At 46.6% G+C, this 24436-nt stretch overlaps 1 protein-coding gene across 1 annotated transcript; it reads right to left on the reverse strand.

Annotated features, from left to right (window-relative positions):
• Positions 1-22080: 22080 nt before the first annotated feature.
• Positions 22081-23774, reverse strand: LOC124688783 (3-ketoacyl-CoA synthase 12-like). Its single transcript, XM_047222418.1, has one exon. The coding sequence runs from the start codon at positions 23772-23774 to the stop codon at positions 22395-22397; it is 1380 nt and encodes a 459-aa protein (XP_047078374.1). The 3' UTR covers positions 22081-22394.
• Between the last annotated feature and the right edge of the window lie 662 nt (positions 23775-24436).

The raw sequence follows: 24436 nt of genomic DNA on the forward strand, positions 1-24436 counted from the left end.
TCAGCTTTATAAGGAGTTTTAGTAAATTTAGAGAAGTTAAACTCATAAGATTCACCAGCAAATTTAGTCAAAATTTTCTCTTTCTTGCAATCTATAATAGCTCCACAAGTATTTAGAAAAGGTCTACCAAAAATGATAGGACAATAATCACTAGCGAGCAGAACCAAGTACCAAAAAGTCAGCGAGGATATTTAATCTTACCACATAGAACTTCCACATCTCGAACAATACCAATTGGTGAAATAGTTTCTCTATTAGCCAGCTGAATAACCACATCAATATCTTCAAGTTCACAAGAATCAATTTCGTGCATAATCTCCGTGTAAAGCTCATAAGGTATAGCACTAACACTTGCACCAATATCACATAAACCATAATAGCAATGATCATCAATTTTAACGAGATAGCATAGGAACACTAGCTTGTTTGGGTTTATTAGGATGTGAAACAATATTAGAAGCATCTTCACGAGAAAATAATATGACCATCCTCAACATTTTCGGTCACAAGATCTTTAACTATTGCAACGACGGAGTTCAACTTTTATTTGTTCTTCGGGTTCTCTAGGTTTCTTTTCACTTTTATGAACCGCACTATTTATAACGAGTACTCTTTCATTTTAGCGAGGAAAAGGAGTTTTTTCAATATAAGCTTCGGGAATAACACGATCGGCGAGTTTCAATTACAACACATTTATTAATAGATGGATCAATTTTATCTTTGTACGGTTCATGATACTTATCAAAATTCTTCTTAGGCAATTCATAATGAGAGGCAAAAGCTTTATAAAGGTTTGCAGCAACTTGAGAATCAAGACCATATGTAGCACTCATATTACGAAATGTATCAGTATCCATAAAAGCTTCAATGCATTTATAATCATAAATTATACCTAATTCTCTATCTTTGTCGTTCTCCCAACCTTCAGTATTTTCTTGGATCCGATCAAGAAGGTCCCTTTTAAACTCTTCTTTATTGCGTGTAAATGATCCAGAACAAGAAGTATCCAGCAAGGTCTTGTCTTGAAAAGAAAGTCTTGCATAGAAATTATCAATAATAATATTACCGGGAAGCTCATGAATGGGGCATTTGAGCATTAAAGACTTCAATCTCCCCCAAGCTTGGGCAATACTCTCTCCATCATGAGGCCAGAAATTATATATGCGGTTCCGATCTTTGTGAATTTCACTTGGAGGATAAAATTTGGAATAGAATAAAGGCACAATGTCCTCCCAATCAAGAGAATCACCATTCTTCAGCAATTTATACCAATGCGCCGCTTTACCAGACAGCGATATAGAGAATAGTTTCTTCCTAACTTCATTCATAGCAATACCTGCACATTTGAATAACCCGCATAATTCATGCAAAAACAGTAAATGATCACCGGGATGGACGAGTTCCATCCCCTTCATAGCGGTTATCCATAACATGTTCAATAATTTTCGTAGGTATTTTATATGGTATTACTTCCTCACCTGGCGCCTCATCCACTACCGTTGCAGTAGTAGTAGATTTCCCAAATAGAAATTGAAGAGAAGATCTCTCCATAATGACTTATAGCGAGCGAGCGGAAATAAAATCAGCACACACGAGTAAAGGTTTTCCTTACCAATTCCGCTTACCAATAGCGCTTCACTCCCCGGCAACGGCGCCGGAAAATAGTCTTGATGACCCACAAGTATAGGGGGTGTATCGTAGTATCTTCGATAAGTAAGAATGTCGATCCCAACGAGGAGCGAGAAGGTGTTGACGAGCGGTTTCGATGAAGGATTCACTCGTAAATGCTCACGAGACAAGTATTCGGGGGTTTTGATGTAACGGATGAATAAAGTACGAGTAAGTAAAATGCGAGAGAAATAATTGCAGCGAGTGGCCCAATCCTTTTTAGCACAAAGGACAAGCCGGTTTGTTTACTTATAATGACCAAACGTTCTCGAGGACACACGGGATTTTAGTCTAGTGCTTTCGCTACATACGGTTGATTAATCTTCATTGTTTTGATAAGTGTTGTGTGGGTGAACCTGTGCTAATGTACCGCCCTTCCTAGGACTAATACATACTTGTGATTATACCCCTTGCAAGCATCCGCAACTACAAGAAAGTAATTAAGATAAATCTAACCACGGCCTTAAACTGCGAGATCCTGCGATCCCTCCTGCATCGATATACCAACGGGGGTTTAGGTTTCGTCACTCCGGCAACCCCGCAATTGGCAAACGAGTACAAGATGCATTCCCCTAGGCCCATAAATGGTGAAGTGTCGTGTAGTCGACGTTCACACGACACCACTAGAAGAATAACACCACAACTTAAATATCATAACATTGAATATTACTCAACCATAGTTCACTACTAATAATTAGACTTCACCCATGTCCTCAAGAACTAAACGAACTACTCACGAGACATCATATGGAACATGATCAGAGGTGATATGATGATGAATAACAATCTGAACATAGACCTTGGTTCAATGGTTTCACTCAATAGCATAAACAACAAGTAGAAATCGGTATCGGGAGAGTTTCCCCTATCAAACAATCAAGATCAAACCCAAATTGCTACAGCGGTGACGATGTCCAGCGGTGGAGATGGCGGTGATGATGGTGGAGATGATGATGATGGTGATGGAGATGATGTCCAGCTCGATGGCGGTGACGATGGCGTCGATTTCCCCCTCCGGGAGGAATTTCCCGGCGGATTCCTGCCCGCCGGAGAGCTCTTTTCTCTCTGGTGTTCTCCGCCCCGCGAGGCGGCTGTAACCCTTCGTGAGGATTCCTCCGTGGCTTCGGTCTTCGGGACGAAGGGTTTCGCGAAGAAAAGGAGGCGAAAGAGACCGAGGGGCCCCACACCACATGGTGGCGCGGCCGGAGCCATGGGCCGCGCCACCCTATGGTGTGGGCCCACCCCGGGTCCAGCTGGCTCCCCCTTCGGCTTCCTCCGTCATCCGGAAAAATAGGATTTTACTGTAAAACTTTCTTCCACAGTTGATCTTCCGAAATATCGCATCCTGACGGTGCTTTTTCCAGCAGAATCCTGGCTCCGGTGCTCAATCTCCAAATAATCATGAAACATGCAAAATAGATGAAATAACATAAGTATTGTGTCCCAATATGAAATATATCAATGAATAACAGCAAATTATGATATAAAATAGTGATGCAAATTGGACGTATCACCGGCGGCCGCGGCAGCAGCGACGACGAGTCCGCCGGTAGTAGCGCCGACAGCGGCGACGACGGCGACGACGAGGGCAGTGACGGCCCATAGATAGGACCTTTACCATAGGATCAGCAGTAGTAGATGGGGCAATGTATCCCCTGGCACTTCCTTTTGAGAGCAATCAGCTCTTTATGTAAAGAATCCCATTATCAATGAAGAATTTCCTTTACTTTGATTTTGCCGATTTCCTCTCATACTGACTTTGCCGATTGTCCACTTAGCCAATGCTCAATGAGCCGATGGCAACGCATCGGTCCTTCACAATCTATCCTTCAACTCTTCGACTGATGACTTTGAGATCTGGTGGATAATGTGGAAGACCTATTCCTTCAAGAGAGCCCTTAAATTCCTCCCACCAGCTCCAGTGATCTTCTTCTGCAAGAACTCACCATCTTTGAAGAAGGTTATGATGCAGGGCCAGCCGATGACACCCCAATCGGCTTCTAAAAACAGAGCGTCTGCCAGGTCAGCTGCCCCCCGAGCCTCAGTCAACGCGAAAACAGTGGTGAGGACACACAATTCAGACAAATGGACCCGAGCTCGAGCAAATCTGAGAAAACCACCACGCAGAGCCAGCCAGAGCCGATCACCTTTCTTCCGTTGAAAGCCGATGTTGCAGATGATCACCAACGGCTTAATGAGCACAAGGCTGCCTTGTACGCCAAAACTGACACCTCTGACAGCACTGCTGAACTGGCGACCTTGTGCACAGAGTTGGAGGACCTCGAAGACCGACTTGGTCGAAATCCGCGTCTTGAACACGCAGCTGGTAGATCCCATGTAATTTGTACTAGAGTCGATGGCTGTGCATCGGCTGTACATCGATGCAGCTGGTAGATCCCATGTAATTTGTACTAGAGTCGATGGCTGTGCATCGGCTGTACATCGTGAGAATTTTTTTTACTGGCCGATTTTTCTATCGGCCCCCAATATTTCACTGCACATGTTCGTCTGATTAGGATTTCACTGCACATGTATCACACATGTTCATCTGATTAGGTGCCCCCCGAGCCGATTCCGCTGGTAACTCGCGGATATCGGCTCTGTAGTCAGCCAAGGCACTGTATTTGAACGTCGGCTCCGTTAGGACCAATGTTGACTTCTTCCAGCTCATCAGCCGAAGTAAACCAGTTGCCCATTAGATCGACGTTGAACACAGGCAGAACGTATGGTGAGGCTAATTTTGGCCGATTGCTGGAATCGGCCTCCATGTTGATTGAATCGCTCAATGAAGGTTTTGCAATGTTCGTCCATAGATCTTTGGGGCCGATCACAAGGATCGGCCTCGCCACGTTTGTCCATAGATTTGTTCTTGCTACACGGTCAGGCCGGTGGATAAGACCAGCCTAACCCCGTCCTTCGTCACGTCGATGCGCTCGCGATCGTCCAAATTGATGCCCGAGAGCGGCTCTTGGCCCGTCGTCTCCCAAACGTTCATGCCAGCTGTTGAAATCTCGGCTGAGTCATCCGCGTGGACGACCTCTACTTCATCTCCATCCCATCGTATTAAGCATTGGTGCATCGTGGATGGAATGCAACGATTGGCGTGGATCCAATCTCTTCCTAGCAGGGACAGCATAGGTGCTCTTGCTATCGACAATAAAGAACGTCGTAGGGATGGTTTTCCTTCCTACGGTCGGATCCACGTTCGGGACACCTTGTGCGTCGGATGCTTGGCCGTTGAAATCGCTCAATGTGACGTTGGTCTTGATCGGATCCGAGCTAGAGCGTCCCAACCGACGTAGCATGGAGTATGGCATAATGTTGATCGCCGCTCCGGTGTCCACCGAGCATCTTGTTGACAGGCTGCCCATTGATATAACCTCGCAAGTACGGGGCCTTCGGGTGTTTGTAGCTTCTTTCTCGTGGCTTCTCAAAGATAACCGGCCGTGGGCCGCAGTCAAGTTGTGCCACAGGTGCTTCGTCTAATCCTGGAGCACTAAACTCCGTCGGAAGGATGAACACCATGTTTGTGCCAGCCGATGTCTCATCACCGGCTTTCCTTTGTCTGGGGCGCCACTCTTTCTTTTGTGGCCGTCCTTCTTCGTCCAGAGTTCGCTGAATTTTCGCGGCCAGATCCGGCCGCGCCTTCCTCAACGTGTGCAGGTATAACCTTTCGGCTTCCTCCAAACCACGTAGTCGCTGAACCCTACGCTTTTGGGAACGGCTGATTCCATCAGGGCACCACCTTGGCCGGTGGTACTTATCTTCTTCTTCATCATCATCGTCTTCCAATTCCTCGAGATCTTCCACCCGAGAGGACTCAGCGTGCTTGTTCCGAGGCGGGAGAGGCCCTAGACGTTTGAACACGGACACGTTAGCTGCATCCTTCTTCTTCTGTCTACATTCGGGCGGTTGCCGGTTGTAGGCAATCGGCTCATTCCTGAATCCCAGCAGTGTCTGAAGAAGGGACAGTCCCAATGCCTATCCACGTCGTCTTGCTCTCTCGACTTTTCCTTGGCGTGGCGCTCATATCTCTCCTCGTCACGATCATGCCGACGATGTCTCCTGGCGTCCCTAGCCAGACGATCTCTTTCGTCATCGTTGTCGTACTGTCGGCGTTGGTCGTATTGACTCACGTACTTACTGAGGAGGTGATCAGAGAGAGGTCGCTGATATCTCACATTCCTCACTTCTCCCTCCGTGATGTTGCGCTTGCCGTCGTGCCGGAGCCGATCGCGTGAAACGGCTTCCTCCTTGTCGTCGTTATGAGAGCAGCTGCCCTCATCTCTGTCCTTACCAGAGTGGTGCCCAGGTCCTACCATGTTGATGTTGGCCGAGAATCTTGGCTGGAACCCTCCAGGGTAAGTGCACTCCACCATGTTAACGGCGGGGAAGGGGTGTGTGTCGACTTTCATGGCGTACTGGCTGAAAATTAGCCGCCCTTGTTCTATCGCCATTTGGATCTGCTGACGCCACACCCTGCAGTCGTTGGTGGCATGGGTGAACGTGTTATGCCACTTGCAATATGGCTTTCCGTTCAGCTCCTGAGCCGTGGGGATCTTGTGGCCTTCGGGTACCTTTAGCTGCTTCTCCTTAAGTAAGAGGTCAAAAATCTGTTCAGCCTTGGTCACGTCGAAGTCGAACCCTCTTGGAGGACCTTGTGGCTTAACCCACTTGCAGGACACGGGGCTTGCCCCCCGAGTCCACTCAGCCACTGCTACCTCTTGTTCTCCCGCAGAGCCTTCATCTTCATCTGCCTCAACCAGGACCACCGCACGCTTGAATTTATCCTGGTATACTGATGTCTACGTTCCCCCTCCTTTCCTGTAGACAGTGTTGGGCCTCCAAGAGCAGAGGTTTGTAGAACAGCAGCAAGTTTCCCTTAAGTGGATACCCAAGGTTTATCGAACTCAGGGAGGAAGAGGTCAAAGATATCCCTCTCATGCAACCCCGCAACCACAAAGCAAGAAGTCTCTTGTGTCCCCAACACACCTAATAGGTGCACTAGTTCGGCGAAGAGATAGTGAAATACAGGTGGTATGAATATATATGAGCAGTAGCAACGGTGCCAGAAAAGTGCTTGCTGGCGTGTAGTGATGGTGGTGATATTGCAGCAGTAGTAACACGAGAAAACAAGTAAACAAGCGATAGTAACTCAGCGAGTATTTAGGAACAAGGCCTAGGGATTACACTTTCACTAGTGGACACTCTCAACATTGATCACATAACGAACGGATAAATGCATACTCTACACTTTTGTTGGATGATGAACACATTGCGTAGGATTACACGAACCCTCAATGCCGGAGTTAACAAGCTCCACAATAATGCTCATGTTTAAGTAACCTTATAGTGTAAGATAGATCAAAGGACTAAACCAAGTACTAGCATAGCATGCACACTGTCACCTTCATGCATATGTAGGAGGAATAGATCACATCAATATTATCATAGCAATAGTTAACTTCGCAATCTACAAGAGATCATGATCATAGCATAAACCAAGTACTAACACGGTGCACACACTGTCACCTTTACACACGTGCAGGAGGAATAGAACTACTTTAATAACATCACTAGAGTAGCACATAGATGAATTGTGATACAAAACTCATATGAATCTCAATCATGTAAAGCAGCTCATGAGATCATTGTATTGAAGTACATAGTAGAGAGATTAACCACATAGCTACCGGTACAGCCCCGAGCCTCGATGGAGAACTACTCCCTCCTCATGGGAGCAGCAGCGGTGATGAAGATGGCGGTGGAGATGGCAGCGGTGTCGATGGAGAAGCCTTCCGGGGCACTTCCCCGCTCCGGCAGCCGTGCCGGAACGGAGACTCCCGTCCCCGGATCTTGGCTTCGCGATGGCGGCGGCTCCGGAAGGTTTTCCGTATCGTGGTTCTTCGCATCGGGGTTTTCGATCCGGGGGCTTTATATAGGCGAAGAGGCGGCGCAGAGGGCTGACAGGGGGGCCACACCATAGGGCGGCGCGGCCCCCTCTCGGCCGCGCCAGCCTAGGGTTTGGTGGCCCCGTGGCCCCCCCTCGACCTCTCCGGTGTGTTCTGGATGCTTCCGGGGATTCTAAGATCTTTGGCATTGATTTCGTCCGATTCCGAGAATATTTCGTTACTAGGATTTCTGAAACCAAAAACAGCAGAAAACGAGAACCGGCACTTCGGCATCTTGTTAATAGGTTAGTTCCGGAAAATGCACGAATATGACATAAAGTGTGCATATAACATGTAGATAACATCAATAATGTGGCATGGAACACAAGAAATTATCGATACGTTGGAGACGTATCAGCATCCCCAAGCTTAGTTCTGCTCGTCCCGAGCGGGTAAAACGATAACAAAGATAATTTCCGGAGTGACATGCCATCATAAACTTGATCATACTATTTGTAAAGCATATGTAGTGAATGCAGCGATCAAAACAATGTATATGACATGGGTAAACAACTGAATCATAAAGCAAAGACTTTTCATGAATAGCACTTCAAGACAAGCATCAATAAGTCTTGCATAAGAGTTAACTCATAAAGTAATAATTCAAAGTAAAGGTATTGAAGCAACACAAAGGAAGATGAAGTTTCAGCGGTTGCTTTCAACTTGTAACATGTATATCTCATAGATAGTTGTCAATGCAAAGCAATATAACAAATGCAATAAGCAAGTATGTAAGAATCAATGCACAGTTCACACAAATGTTTGCTTCTTGAGGTGGAGAGAAATAGGTGAACTGACTCAACAATAAAAGTAAAAAGAATGGTCCTTCAAAGAGGAAAGCATCGATTGCTATATTTGTGCTAGAGCTTTTATTTTGAAAACATAAAGAGAGCATAAAAATAAAGTTTTGAGAGGTGTATGTTGTTGTCAACGAATGGTAGCGGGTACTCTAACCCCCTTGCCGGACAAACCTTCAAAGAGCGGCTCCCATTTTATTTTATTTTTGGATGGCACTCCTTCCAACCTTTCTTTCACAAACCATGGCTAACCGAATCCTCGGGTGCCCGCCAACAATCTCATACCATGAAGGAGTGCCTTTTTATTTTAGTTTTATTATGATGACACTCCTCCCAACCTTTGCTTACACAAGCCATGGCTAACCGAATCCTTCGGGTGCCGTCCAACAATCACATACCATGGAGGAGTGTCTATTTTTGGTTTGTTAATTTGGGACTCGGGAATCCCATTGCCAGCTCTTTTTGCAAAATTATTGGATAAGCGGATGAAGCCACTAGTCCATTGGTGAAAGTTGCCCAACAAGATTGAAAGATAAACACCACATACTTCCTCATGAGCTATAAAACATTGACACAAATCAGAGGTGATAAATTTTGAATTGTTTAAAGGTAGCACTCAAGCAATTTACTTTGGAATGGCAGGAAATACCATGTAGTAGGTAGGTATGGTGGACACAAATGGCATAGTGTTGTTTGGCTCAAGAATTTGGATGCATGAGAAGTATTCCCTCTCGATACAAGGTTTTAGGCTAGCAAGGTTATTTGAAACAAACACAAGTATGAACTAATACAGCAAAACTCACATAAAAGACATATTACAAGCATTATAAGACTGTACATCGTCTTCCTTGTTGTTCAAACACCTTACTAGAAATTATCTAGACCTTAGAGAGACCAATTATTCAAACCAAATGTTAGCATGCTCTATGTATTTCTTCACTAATAGGTGCAAAGTATATGATGCAAGAGCTTAAACATGAGCACAACAATTGCCAAGTATCACATTACCCAAGACATTATAGCAATTACTACATGTATCATTTTCCAATTCCAACCATATAACAATTTAACGAAGAGGAAACTTCGCCATGAATATTATGAGCTAAGAACACATGTGTTCATATGAACCAGCGGAGCGTGTCTCTCTCCCACACAAGCATGATGTAATCCAATTTATTCAAACAAAAACAAAAACAAAAGCACACAGACGCTCCAAGTAAAGCACATAAGATGTGGCCGAATAAAAATATAGTTTCAAGAGAAGGAACCCGATAATTTGTCGATGAAGAAGGGGATGCCTTGGGCATCCCCAAGCTTAGACGCTTGAGTCTTCTTAGAATATGCAGGGGTGAACCACCGGGGCATCCCCAAGCTTAGAGCTTTCACTCTCCTTGATCATAGTATATCATCCTCCTCTCTTGACCCTTGAAAACTTCCTCCACACCAAACTCGAAACAACTCATTAGAGGGTTAGTGCATAATAAAAATTAACATGTTCAGAGGTGACACAATCATTCTTAACACTTCTGGACATTGCATAAAGCTACTGGACATTAATGGATCAAAGAAATTCATCCAACATAGCAAAAGAGGCAATGCGAAATGAAAGGCAGAATCTGTCAAAACAGAACAGTCCGTAAAGATGGATTTTATTAGGCCACCAGACTTGCTCAAACGAAAATGCTCAAATTAAATGAAAGTTGCGTACATATCTGAGGATCATGCACGTAAATTGGCTTAATTTTCTGAGCTACCTACAGGGAGGTAGACCCAGATTCGTGACAGCAAAGAAATCTGGAACTGCGCAGTAATCCAAATCTAGTACTTACTTTACTATCAAAGACTTTACTTGGCACAACAAAACACAAAACTAAGATAAGGAGAGGTTGCTACAGTAGTAAACAACTTCCAAGACACAAATATAAAACAAAGTACTGTAGCAAAATAACACATGGGTTATCTCCCAAGAAGTTCTTTCTTTATAGCCGTTAAGATGGGCTCAGCAGTTTTAATGATGCACTCGCAAGAAATAGTATTTGAAGCAAAAGAGAGCATCAAGAGGCAAATTCAAAACACATTTAAGCCTAACATGCTTCCTATGCAGAGGCATCTCGTAAATAAACAAATTCATGAAGCATGATGCAACAAGCATAGAAAGATAAAACAAGTGTAGCTTCAAAAATTTCAGCACATAGAGAGGCATTTTAGTAACATGAAAATTTCTACAACCATATTTTCCTCTCTCATAATAACTTTCAGTAGCATCATTAGCAAACTCAACAATATAACTATCACATAAAGCATTCTTATCATGAGTCTCATGCATAAAATTATTACTCTCCACATAAGCATAATCAATTTTATTAGTTGTAGTGGGAGCAAATTCAACAAAGTAGCTATCATTATTATTCTCATCAAGTGTAGGAGGCATAGTATAATCACAACAAAATTTACTCTCCATAGTAGGTGGCACAAAAAGACCATTATCATTATCATCATCGAAATAGGAGGCAAAATATCATCAAAGAAAATTTTCTCCTCAATGCTTGGGGGCTAAAAAGATCATGAAAACCAGCTTCCCCAAGCTTAGAACTTTCTATATCATTATCAACAATGGTGTTCAAAGCGTTCATACTAATATTACTACCAGCATGCAAATAAGATTTCATAGGTTTTTTAATTTTCGCATCAAACAATCCATGTTTTAAATCAGGAAATAGAATAAGAAGCTCACTCTTGTACATTATGCCAAACTAGTGTAAACAAGAAACAAAAAGATGCAATTGCAGGATCTAAAGGAAATAGCTTTGAGCACACACACGACGGCGCCAGAAAAATACTGTTACCTGGAACCGTAGTATGAGAGCCTTTTACCTTTCCTCCCCGGCAACGGCGCCAGAAAAGTGCTTGATGTCTACGTTCCCCCTCCTTTCCTGTAGACAGTGTTGGGCCTCCAAGAGCAGAGGTTTGTAGAACAGCAGCAAGTTTCCCTTAAGTGGATACCCAAGGTTTATCGAACTCGGGGAGGAAGAGGTCAAAGATATCCCTCTCATGCAACCCCGCAACCACAAAGCAAGAAGTCTCTTGTGTCCCCAACACACCTAATAGGTGCACTAGTTCGGCGAAGAGATAGTGAAATACAGGTGGTATGAATATATATGAGCAGTAGCAACGGTGCCAGAAAAGTGCTTGCTGGCGTGTAGTGATGGTGGTGATATTGCAGCAGTAGTAACACAGTAAAACAGTAAACAAGCAGTAGTAACTCAGCAGTATTTAGGAACAAGGCCTAGGGATTACACTTTCACTAGTGGACACTCTCAACATTGATCACATAACAGAATAGATAAATGCATACTCTACACTTTTGTTGGATGATGAACACATTGCGTAGGATTACACGAACCCTCAATGCCGGAGTTAACAAGCTCCACAATAATGCTCATGTTTAAGTAACCTTATAGTGTAAGATAGATCAAAGGACTAAACCAAGTACTAGCATAGCATGCACACTGTCACCTTCATGCATATGTAGGAGGAATAGATCACATCAATATTATCATAGCAATAGTTAACTTCGCAATCTACAAGAGATCATGATCATAGCATAAACCAAGTACTAACACGGTGCACACACTTGTCACCTTTACACACGTGCGGGAGGAATAGAACTACTTTAATAACATCACTAGAGTAGCACATAGATGAATTGTGATACAAAACTCATATGAATCTCAATCATGTAAAGCAGCTCATGAGATCATTGTATTGAAGTACATAGTAGAGAGATTAACCACATAGCTACCGGTACAGCCCCGAGCCTCGATGGAGAACTACTCCCTCCTCATGGGAGCAGCAGCGGTGATGAAGATGGCGGTGGAGATGGCAGCGGTGTCGATGGAGAAGCCTTCCGGGGCACTTCCCCGCTCCGGCAGCGTGCCGGAACAGAGACTCCCTGTCCCCCGGATCTTGGCTTCGCGATGGCGGCGGCTCGGAAGGTTTTCCGTATCGTGGTTCTTCGCATCAGGGTTTTCGATCCAGGGGCTTTATATAGGCGAAGAGGCGGCGCAGGAGGGCTGACAGGGGGGCCACACCATAGGGCGGCGCGGCCCCCCCTCTGGCCGCGCCAGCCTAGGGTTTGGTGGCCCTGTGGCCCCCCTCTGACCTCTCTGGTGTGTTCTGGATGCTTCCGGGGATTCTAAGATCTTTGGCGTTGATTTCGTCCGATTCCGAGAATATTTCGTTACTAGGATTTCTGAAACCAAAAACAGCAGAAAACGGGAACTGGCACTTCGGCATCTTGTTAATAGGTTAGTTCCAGAAAATGCACGAATATGACATAAAGTGTGCATATAACATGTAGATAACATCAATAATGTGGCATGGAACACAAGAAATTATCGATACGTTGGAGACGTATCATATACATCTGGGTGGCGCTGTTCATATAATGACAGCTTCTGCACCATGTGCGCCAGTGAAGGGTAGTCTGCTTGGGAGGCCACGTCCTTGATCGGTGATGCGAGACCCACCACCGCCAACTCGACTGCTTCTTTTTTAGTCACACGAGCCGAATAGCATCGGTTCCTAACGGTCCTGAAGCGCTGGATGTATTCGACACTCGTTTCTCCGCGCTTCGTCGTACTTGTGCTAGATCGGCAATGCCAGCCTCGGAAGCCTCTGAGTGATACTGCATGTGGAATTGCTCCTCCAACTGCTTCCAAGTCCGGATTGAATCTGGTGGCAGCGATGTGTACCACCCGAAAGCCGATCCTGTGAGGGACTGTGCGAAGAACCTCACGCGTAGTTCATCTGATGCTGAGATCGTGCCCAGCTGTGCCAAATATCGGCTCACATGCTCGATTGAGCTGGAGCTATCTGATCCACTAAACTTGGAGAATTCAGGGAGCCGATATTTGGGTGGTAGCGGGATCAACTCGTACTCGTTGGGGTACGGCTTGGAATAGCCGATTGCCCTCCTTTTCGGGACCATGCCGAACTGGTCTCTCAAGATTGTACTCGATCCGATCCGCGGTGCTGGCTGCAGGAGTCGAACTCTGAAGATTCGCCGGAGTGGCATACTTAGCCAGCCACGCTTGCTTCTCAAGCTCTGAGCCAACTGCAGGAGCTGGGCTCTGGAGGTTTATCGGAGTGGCATACTTAGCTAGCCACGTCTGCTTCTCAAGATCTGTTCCCGAAGTTCCTCCTGCTGTTCCGAAGTCCCTGCTCGTTGCGGTCCGGTTTGTGAGTGCCCAGCCTATCGCAGTCTGGCACGTATGTGCACGTGTATCCATGAGGGATCTCCTTAGGCGCCTCGTGCAAGAACTGGTAATCACTAGGGTCACCACCGATCTTGTAGACGATGTATGCCGGTGAACTCGGTACTTCTGGTGCTGCCAACGCGAATGGCAGCGGTGGTCGGGACTGGAGTAGCATCTCTCCTTGGTGAGTCCCTAGAGCTGGTCCTGACGGAGAGTACTGATGCCTTATGATTTCCTGGATCACCCGAAGAGCGACACGCTCCAAAGTGTTCACCAGGCTCTCAGAATGGCGGTGCAGCGAATGAGCTACCATGAAGTTAATCTCCTGACGCAGAGACCTGGTGCGTTCTTCTGACGGGGCGGACAGGTCCACTCCATCGAGCGCGCCTTCGGGTGAGAACCCTTTCCACCTGATGCCGTGTGAGCGGGTTCCGTGGAAAGAGCCGATGAGGTCGGCTTCGAGGATCGCTTTGACCTCGTCATACTTCTTCTTGAGCTCCTCAGTCGGATCCTCGTACGTGACTCGGAGTGCCTTCCGCCATCTCGGATGTAGATGGCGATGCGGTTGATGTCGAAGACTGTCCCACCGGGCGTGCCAGAATGTGTTGCGGTCAGAAACCCACCGGCGAGCAGCGACGGGCAACACAGTAGAGCCGGGAGGCTCCCAGGACTGCGGCTGGCCCTGGTCCCTCCGAGCGACGGCCCGCAAAGACTCGGCACGCACGTCCGATGCTGGTGCAGGGCGTGCCACCCGATCTATACCCGATCGGGAAGGTGATGGATTTGCCTCGCTTAGTTTCCTGCATGGCATACACGTAAACATTAAATACGAGTCTCGATCGGCTCTCAGGTTGTCCTGTGAATCGGCTCAAGGAGCCGATCCACCCATGATTCGTACGAGGTGTACAATCAGATGGTGGTCCTGCTTGATCAAAATAAAGCTAAAACGACCTACTACGATTTAGGGTTTTCACCACATAATCGGAACATCCTACTCGTGATTGAGCCTGGCGGCCACGCACGGTGATCGTAAACCGACCTTAGACAAGGCCTAAAAACCAACATGAAGTTGATCCCCGGAACATCCTGTCTAGGGCTAGCAAACTACACCCTACGCGCCACTGGATCCTTCAACCCGTTTGTAAGGCCTAACTATGCAGATATTAAACTAATCCTTGAAGAACAAGGAACAATCATAACGGATCGGATCTACTAAATAACGATCAAGCGAGGTGTCGCCCTTACACCTAAGATAGGTGTAAGGGCGGCTAGACGTCTAAGGGTTGCATGGACTAAAGCATGTGATACGATGAAAACAATGCTAACCCTAACACATCTATGATAACTACGTTGCTCGCCATCAACAAGGCTTCAGCACGAGCAACGCATGAACAGCGAATAAACGTGATGATGCTTACCCGGAAGAAACCCTTGAGACAAGGGAGTTGGCGATGCGCCTAGATTGGTTTGTGGTGAACGTGATTGTTGTTTATTTCAGAAACCCTAGATACATATTTATAGTCCGTAGACTTTCTAATGTGGGAATAATCCCAACCGTGCACGAGCCAAACTCTATCTAACAGACACGTATCCTACTATTTTACAGATACACGTGCAAGCTAGCCCAAACTTTGCATATAAGGCCGATTCATGTACTTCTTCCATGTATATTCTTCAAGCCCATCTTTAATCGCGGCCCACCTCTGATCCGGTCAAATTCTGGTAATAACAGCTCCCAACGAAGAAGATACTATTAGATTGATGCAAATGAATGCAAAGAGAAGTTGGCAGGGCGTGCTAGTTAGTGCCAATTGTATGCACTCGAAGTAGAAGAATTGCTCAAAAACTTGGCAAGCACAGTACTACGGTAAAAGTCACGATCCAACGATTGTGCTTGAGGTAGTAGCATTGGATGACTTGCGGATTTCGCATTGCTTTTTTGGCTTGCCACGATCACTAAATGACAGTTTGTTTGTTTATTTGATCGAAACTATTATTGTAATTTGATTTGGATAATATTGTAATGTGGATGATCATTTGATTCGAAGTATTTCTTGTATTTTTTTGATTGAATCAATTTGGATATGCTTTGACATGTTAAATATTGATATGTTGAAATCCTAACTTTTATCTCTTTCACGGATCGAGTTTGCGAGCTTCGTTCTGCGCGAGCTATTTTCAACGGTAAAAGTGGTTTTCTGTGGACTATAAATGCGGTACATACTGGACGCGGCAATTTTGATCCCGAGCGCATCTACTCCTGCGCGGCCATTGGTCAGCTAGTGCATTGGGTGGTGTGCCGCTTCATTACACCTGAGGAATACGTGTGAATAGATAGCAGATTGGAGTCGTATGCGAATCGTATAGAACTAGGTGGACCCTTGCTGGAGAGGTAAACGGATACTTCACGGGTGCATTGGTAGTCCATGTTCCGTCCATATTAATTCCTTGCAAAATTGTGTACTAGTGGTACATGAAGCGTGTCTCCAGTCCTTGCAAAATCGGGTACAGGATACAACTAAATTATTTTTTTGCGGGGTGGAACATAACTAAATTCAACTAAAAAACAGTCTGGGTCATATTTCTTTTTGCAAAAAATATTTCAATCTATTTCATGAGTTCACAAAAGTACAAAGTACCCCTAACATAATAAAAAAAATTACATTGAGGTCCTTCGAGCACCTAACAACAACTAATGCTGCCAGAGCGACTAGCCGATGCGCCGATGTTGCCGCTCCCTTACCGGAGCCAGCGTGACGATGTTGACGATAGTCAGGAAGTCTTCGTGTACGTGTCCCTAAAGACCACCGCTCCAGAGCTGAAGTCGCCGCCATTGAACCGTTGAATTGATCCAAATCTTCTAACACCAAAACCTCTAATACGCGTAGAATGAACGAGATCCACCACTCCATGGAAGCGGCGACCAGACGAATCCCCGCACTCCTCAACGTCAGTAGCGAGATCGCCGCCGACCAGGTGGACGAGGAGGCAGGAATACCATATTCTTATCTCGCACAACGCCGCCATAGTCACCCATAGCGACGATGCCAGTTAACCAAACTCTAGTTTTATGGACCTTAAATAGTGCCAAGCGCAGGTCCGAGGTCCCAAGCCCTTCCCACCGCCGGAGCGGCTAGCATAGGAGGCGGGTACCCGTCGATTCCCGGTCGTAGACGGCAAGAACAAAGCAGCTGCCTAGTGGCGGCTGCTAAGGTTTCCACCCTAGCTCCCGCCTCAGTTTCTTTTCACGGGAGGGACGGAATCAGGAGTCGGTTTTAACGTGCGCGTCTTGAAAACAGTCTAGGTCATAAATTCAACTAGAAAAAGTCTAGGTAATAAAAAAAAGTATTTTTTTAGGTCCATGCAAAAAAAAAGTCTAGGACAAGGACTAAAAATCTATTTCCTCCGTTTAAAAATAGGTGTCTTAACTTTTTCTAGATACGGATGTATCTATAACTGAGATGTGCCTAGATACATCAATATCTAGACAAAATTAAGACATCTATTTTTAGACGAAGGGAGTAATTACTATTGCATCCTTTATTTATGTTCTATTCTGTACAAAGATTGGAAGAACATCAAATACAAATTGCACGACATGACGAACAAAAATAATCTGCACATACGCAAAAAAATCCGCATTTTAGAGAAAGAACAAGGTCCTAAGTCCCATAGAGCGTGAATGCGGTGAAGGTGGAAGAATAGAACCATTGGCGGAGCCAACACCGGGTCGAGCCTGGGCAACCGACCCGGCTCAACTTTTGGGGAAAAAAAATCCCCACCGCATCCTCGCTCCCGACGCCCCGTCCCCGACCTAAAATTCCCCAACCCGCTCGCAGCTCGCTCCCGCACGGCCGCACGCGCCGCCAGGCCTCGCTCGCTCCCGCCGCCCTCGCTGGCTCCCGCCGCCCTCGCGGCCTCGCTGGCTCCCGCCGCCCTCGCTCGCTCCCGCTACGCGCCGCCCCGTTCCCTGCTCGCCCCGTTCCGCCGCCCGTCCGGCCGTCTGACCGCCGCCGCCGCCCGTCCGGCCGTCCGACCGCTCGCCCCCGCCCCTCTCCAGTCTCCACGGCGCTGCAGCACCGCCGCCCGTCCTCTGCTCGCCCCGTTCCCGACCGCCGCCCCTCCTCTGCTCTCCCCCGCCACACACCGTTCCCGTCGGGCAAGGCAGCCCTGTTTGCCACTTTGCCTGGATTGAAGAAGAAGAGGCTGCTGCACTCTCCCTCATCTCTGTCTGCTTGACCCGCCGGCCGTATTTGATGGACTCCAGCGACGAGGCTGACCTGGCTGCCTGGATTGAAGAAGAGGAGGCCGCTGAACTGGCCGAGGCAGCGGAAGAAGAAGCACGCAAGAGGGCACGCACAGAGGTTGAACTTTCCCCATTTGTCTTGAATTTTGATACATATTTGTCTAGTTTGTTTCCTCATAGTTTGTTTTATTTTCATTGTTGTAGACAAATGTTCCGGAAATATTTGATCTAGCAAATGTGGTTCCCGATCCCGGAATTCGGAGACCAATTGAATCATATGGTACCGCTGAAATTAGAGATAAAATGCGATGGGCATATTTGTCGAGAGGTCGTAATCGTTTAGTTGGTCATAGCTATCCCAAAAATCCGGATAAGCGATCATTTCTAGAAGCATGGTATAGCAAGTATGATTGGTTAGAGTTTAGTGTGGAGAAGAATGCTGCATTTTGTTTTTATTGTTTTCTTTTCAAATCTTCAAACAATGGTAACCACTTTGGATCGGATGTTTTCACAAAGTCGGGGTTTACAAATTGGAAGAAAGCATCGGAAAATTTCAGGGGTCATGTAGGTGGACCAACGAGCTTTCACAACAATGCAAGAAATAGTTGTGAAGATTTCAGAAATAAAAAGCAAAGTGTTGCATATGCTCTTGTTTCTCATGAAGAAAAATCGCATATTGAATATGAGATTCGTTTGAGGGCTGTTGTGGGTGTTGTCAGATTTCTACTTGACCAAGGTCTAGCTTTTCGTGGGCATGACGAGGCTAGCACTTCCTTGAACAAGGGGAATTTCCGTGAGATGTTGGATTGGTATGGTGCAAGATGCAAGGATGTAGCTGATGTGATCAATGAGAATGCTCCTGGCAATTGTCAATTAACATCTCCTGATATCCAAAAAGATATAGTGCAAGCATGTGCAGAAGAGATTACACATGTCATTATGAGTGAGCTCGGAAATGCTTGTTTCTCTCTACTTGTTGACGAGTCTCGTGATGTATCAGTTAAAGAGCAAATGGCTGTGATGGTGAGGTTAGTCATACTCTCACAATTCTTTCTCATACTCCCACAACTCAATTATCATACTCTCACAATTCTCATATGTTATTGCTTGTAGGTTTGTGAACAAAAAAGGAGAGATCATGGAAAGATTGCTTGGTGTTGAGCATGTCCTTGATACTACATCGGCTTCTTTGAAAAGATATCTTGATGCTATGTTTGTGAAACATAATTTGTCCATGTCTAGCTTAAGAGGTCAAGGATATGATGGTGCCTCTAATATGCGTGGGGAGCTACATGGTTTAAAAACATTGGTATTGGCTGACAACCCTTATGCTTTTTATGTGCATTGTTTTGCCCACCAACTACAATTGGTGGTTGTGGCGGTTGTGAAAGGGGTTCTTCCGGTTGGTCAGTTCTTTGGTTACTTAAACAAGATTGTTAGTATGGTGAGTGCCTCTTGTAGGAAATCTTTACTTCCAAATCTATTTCTATGTATCAATTCTAATTTCTACATGCACAATTTTTGTAGGTGAGTGCCTCTTGTAGGAAAAAGGATGCATTGTTGCAATTGCAGCATGACCGTTTGGTAGCACAGCTAGAGAGTGGGGAGATCTCATCGGGAAGAGGCCAAAATCAAGAGATAAGTTTAACAAGACCAGGTGATACTCGTTGGGGATCACACCATAAAACTCTAGTTCGGATTCAAGTAATGTGGGATGATGTGGTTAAAGCACTATGCGAGTGTTTCTCATGATGGGACAGATGCCGAGGAGAAAGGTGTGGCTTCAGGTTATATCATATACATGGAAACCTTTGAATTTGTTATTATCTTGCATTTGATGATTCGATTGCTTGGTATAACAAATGGTTTGTCAAATGCATTGCAAGCCAAGGATCAGAACATAGTGAGTGCTATGAATATGATTGTCTCAGTGAAAAGTGCATTGCAAAAATTGAGAGATGATGGATGGGAGCCTCTATTGCTTGCTGTTACTAACTTTTGTGGTGCACGCAACATTATGGTACCGAATATGGATGATAACATTGCAGCTAGGGGTTACCCAAGGAGCTCACGCAAGATGGTTACTTGCTTGCATCATTACAAGGTACAAATCTTTATTGAGGTGCTTGACAAAAACATAGTTGAGATGAATCACAGATTTTCTGAAACTTCTACACGCCTATTATTGTGCACTTCATGCCTTGATCCTAGAGACTCATTCAACAGTTTTGACAATGATATGCTAGTTGAGCTTGCTACCATATACTCTGCTGATTTCTCTTCACATGATTGTTGTCTATTGGTTGATGAACTAAACATATATGTTGATGTCATGAAGAGAACTCCTGAGTTCAGTGCTTGTGATAGTTTGAGTGATCTTGCTCTCAAGTTGGTTCAGAAAAGATATCATTTGACATTTTCATTGGTCTACCGCCTTATTACACTAGCTTTGACATTGCCTGTGGCAACAACATCGATAGAGAGGGTTTTCTCGGCCATGAAGATTATAAAATCAGATCTTCGAAACAAGATAGGGGATGATTGGCTCAATGATTTGATGATTTGCTATGTTGAGAAAGAGATATTTGCACAAATTGATGACAAGAAGATTATGCTTCGTTTTCATGCCTACAGTAACCGTAGAGGTCATCTTCCTCGTGGATTTCGACTTCCTAGCATGGATTCAACTTAATGGTATGGTAATATCTCCTCAAAATGTAGCACTTTTGTATATGGTTCTTGTTTTTAGTCAGTTTGTACTTCTACTCGGTGAAATATGATCAATGCATCAGTTTGGACCATTTTTTTGTTGATTACATGTCATTTTTTGCTCCAAAAAATTTTAGTGCTTATTTGTTCGACCCGGCTCAATTCAAATCCTGGCTCCGCCACTGAATAGAACGGTCCAGAAATCAACTCGCGTTTGTACCGTGGAGGAAGAAACGGCAGCTCAGCAGTTGTATCTCTGCAGACGTAGGCCAGGCCGCTGTACCGAACATCATCTCAATCTAAAATACAGCAGAAAATACACGGAAGTGAGGGCACCTGGCTGAATGCCATTGGTCCTTACAGCGGGAGCAGCTACACCCGGGATCAGATAGGCATTTTCGGTACATACTTCACATGTTTACATGCTCCGTTAGAGTCTCTAAGACTAAGACTACCTTGAGAGAGGCGAGTCGCCATTTAAAGATCAATGGTCTTTCGTGATGGCACACTATCGCTTAAATGAAGTTATCATGCAGACTGATGACATGTTAAATAACAACATCATGTTTGCTTTTGTTTTATTAACGTTTTATGTCAAGTCATATAATTTATTTAACCTTCTAATAACAGCATCCTACAAATACAAGTGTGGACCAGTGATAACAATCCAGCCTTTGATTTTTTTTTAATTCCTCTACCACCATTTTCTTTTGAAATAATAAGAACCTAAATGTGTGTCTGCGAGGATTTGAACCTAAGTGGCTAGGTTGTAACCAAATGAGTTAGCTCACTTCTTAGCCTTTGATATTCATAGGAATCTTATCAGATGTTGAGATTTATTTTTGAGATCTTGCCTATCTTCTATCTGAGTTATGAAAATAAATACGTAGAAACGTGGCAAGTCAATAATGTTTAATGTATAAATATATAAATGGAATGGTTTCGGTACCACTGAATTTTAAGGGACATATTATATAGTCGACTCAGGGCTTATTGCAGGTATAGGTTACTTCCGGACAACATAAGAAAAAATATAAATGCATCTAGAATTTTGTACATTGTAAGTCGAGATAATGCAAGGCAAAAGATATTTGTGTGAATGTCTACAATAAATATCTTACATTGTTCATTTGTGCGTTGACATTAGACAGATGGAAGACACTTCATATGTAGCCTATATGGACTAAAAATTGGACCAACAAGACACACATTGTGAGGTTTGAAAAGTGAAAATGCATGATTTGAAAAAATAGCTCCAACCTATATGTCCAAATATTTGTGGCAACCGGAAATAGCAGAAAGGACACTTTTTACCTGCGTGAGAATTTAGACAGAGTGAATCCCATGAACCTTTATTGTTTTTTTTTTTTTTTGCGAATCACCTTTATTGTTTTCCAAGTTCGCGTGGTGAACATATCCATGTGAAGCAACTGCCATCAACAATGTACACAAAGTGGGACGCCGCACATATATGCGCGCGTAAAGTAATGACCTTTGTTGATCTTCATGTACACATCCAGTTTTACACTCTAGTTTTTTGTTCTTCCTAATACTGGAACAACACCACATGATGTACGAGCTAACTATTTTTACAAGTATACAGATTCGTATCAGCAGGACGAGCAGAAAATTGTGAACGAAAAGGAAGAAAAAAAAAACCACCGTACATACACACAATCGCTGAATAAAAAATATTTTTATGAGCATCTAATTCTGAATAAATCAATTTTCTTTTGTGAAGGTAAAAAAATGCATGTGGAGAAGGTTAGAACGGGAGGATGCCACCCCCGCCCTGCAGGTCGTTGACCCATCCGAACTTCTCGGTGTAGGGATTGACCATGGTCTCCGGCGGGTAGTCGTCGATGCAGTCCTCCCATGCGCCGCCGTCGTGGAGGTCCTTGCTGACCTCCCAGTAGCAGCTGTTGCACTTGAAGCCGGAGCCGAAGGTGACCATGAGCACCCTGTCGCCTGCCTTGAGGCGGCGCTTGGCCTCCATGTAGGAGAGCACGTACCAGAGGCTGCTGGCGGAGGTGTTCCCCCAGCGGTGCAGCGTCATGGTGGCCGGCTCGACGTCGTAGGTGGTGAGGCCGAGGTTCTTCCTGACGGCGTCGATGACGGCCGTCCCGCCGGGGTGGAGGCAGAAGTGGTCGACCCCAGTCTTGAAGTTGATCTTGGGGCCCTCGAACTTGAGCTTCCGGCGCGTGAGCTTGCCCGCGAGGAGGCGGAGCGTGAAGCGCGCGAGCTCGGCGGCGGGCAGGATGCGCGGGGCGAGGCGCTGGAGGTTCTGGCTGAATGCCCGCACCGCGGCCTTGGGGAGGTCCTTGCTGAGGCTGACCCCGAGGCGGCCGTCGGCGTCCTCGCGGTGCACGGCGGCGGCGTGCGCGTCGTCGTAGGCGCCGATGTGCGCGCGCACGAGGCAGCGCAGCTCCATCTTGGCCCGGGATCTGAAGGCCGGGTCGTTGGTGAGCAGGGCGGCGGCGCCGCCGCAGCGGAAGAGGCAGTTGCCGAGCATCATGGACTTGTCGGTGCCGTTGTACCAGTTGGGGGCGCAGGACTCGGAGGTGACGACGAGCGCCATGGTGCGCGGGCGGGTGAGCATGACGCGGCGGGCGAGGTCGACGGAGACGAGCCCGGCGCTGCAGCCCATGCCGGAGAGGTTGTAGGCCATGACGTCCTCCCGCATCCCGAAGCGGCTGACGAGCCTGGCGGCGAGGGAGGGGGCCGGGGAGAATGAGCCGACGTTGAGGACCACCAGGTCGACGTCGCGAGGGGAGACGCCGGTCTTGGCGAGGACGGCGCGGACGGCGTCGTCGAAGAAGGCGTCCATCTCGTCGAGCGCGTCGTAGTGGGTGGCGCACTCCTCGCGGCCGTCGAGGACGTTGCGCGGGGAGTAGGTGTGCTCGCCGATGCCGGAGTTGACGATGACCTTGAGGAGGAAGCGGTAGTCGGGGAGGCCGAGGCGCTTGTTGCGCTCGATGACGGCGCCGGCCATCTCGGTGGTGACCTTGCGGTCGTCGGAGGGCTTGTGGCACGCGTAGTCGAGCAGGTAGCAGCGCTCGCGGCGGCGACGGGCGAGAGCGTGCCAGGCCAGGTAGGCCATGGCGTGCGCGAGGAGCAGCGCCGTGAGCAGGGGCAGCAGCTCCATGGTTGAGGTTGAGAACGGGGTGGCGAGGGTGGTGGGTTGGCGTGACGGGGCTGGCGCAGGCGATATATAGATAGATGGAGCGTGCGGCGTTGCACGCGGTTGGTGGTGCAACGGTATACGTACGTACGTACGCGCACACAAGCGATGCGGCTCAACTACTGATGCTGATGGTGGTGAACATGGCGAGCTGGATGAGGTTTAATGCGATCCGTCCGGGCGGTCAGCTCGACCTGCCGCGCCTCCCATTGGGAGTCCAACGTCCAACCAACTCATGTATCCCATCGAGGCAGAGCTGCATAGATAGGCCTGGTATTTCACGCCTTCAGCCCAGCCAGCCAGCCAATCAGTGACCATAGAAGAACATATATGTAAGAACATCTTCAGCGGCCCAACCAACTTCTTTAAAAAATAAAAATGATAAGAGCATCTCCAGTCGCGTCCCCCAAACCGTCCCCCAAAGCGATTTGGGGCGCGCCGGACAAAAAAAGCGTTCCAGCCGCGTCCCCCAAAGCCCTTTTTTGTCCGGCGCGCCCCGATACGGTGTCCGGCGCCCCGAGCCCGTCCCCGTCCCACAGGGGACGCACCGGGGACGCCGGACACAACGAAACGCGAGGCCAACCGACGCGGGCCCGACGCGTCAGCGGCACAGGGAAAATTCGTCT

The sequence above is a fragment of the Lolium rigidum genome, chromosome 2 (assembly GCF_022539505.1).
Source record: "Lolium rigidum isolate FL_2022 chromosome 2, APGP_CSIRO_Lrig_0.1, whole genome shotgun sequence".
NCBI classification, from domain to species: Eukaryota; Viridiplantae; Streptophyta; class Magnoliopsida; order Poales; family Poaceae; genus Lolium; species Lolium rigidum.

Excerpts from the sequence above, each read along its gene's own strand:
- LOC124688783 (XM_047222418.1), bottom strand. The coding sequence starts at position 23,774 with ATGGAGCTGCTGCCCCTGCTCACGGCGCTGCTCCTCGCGCACGCCATG.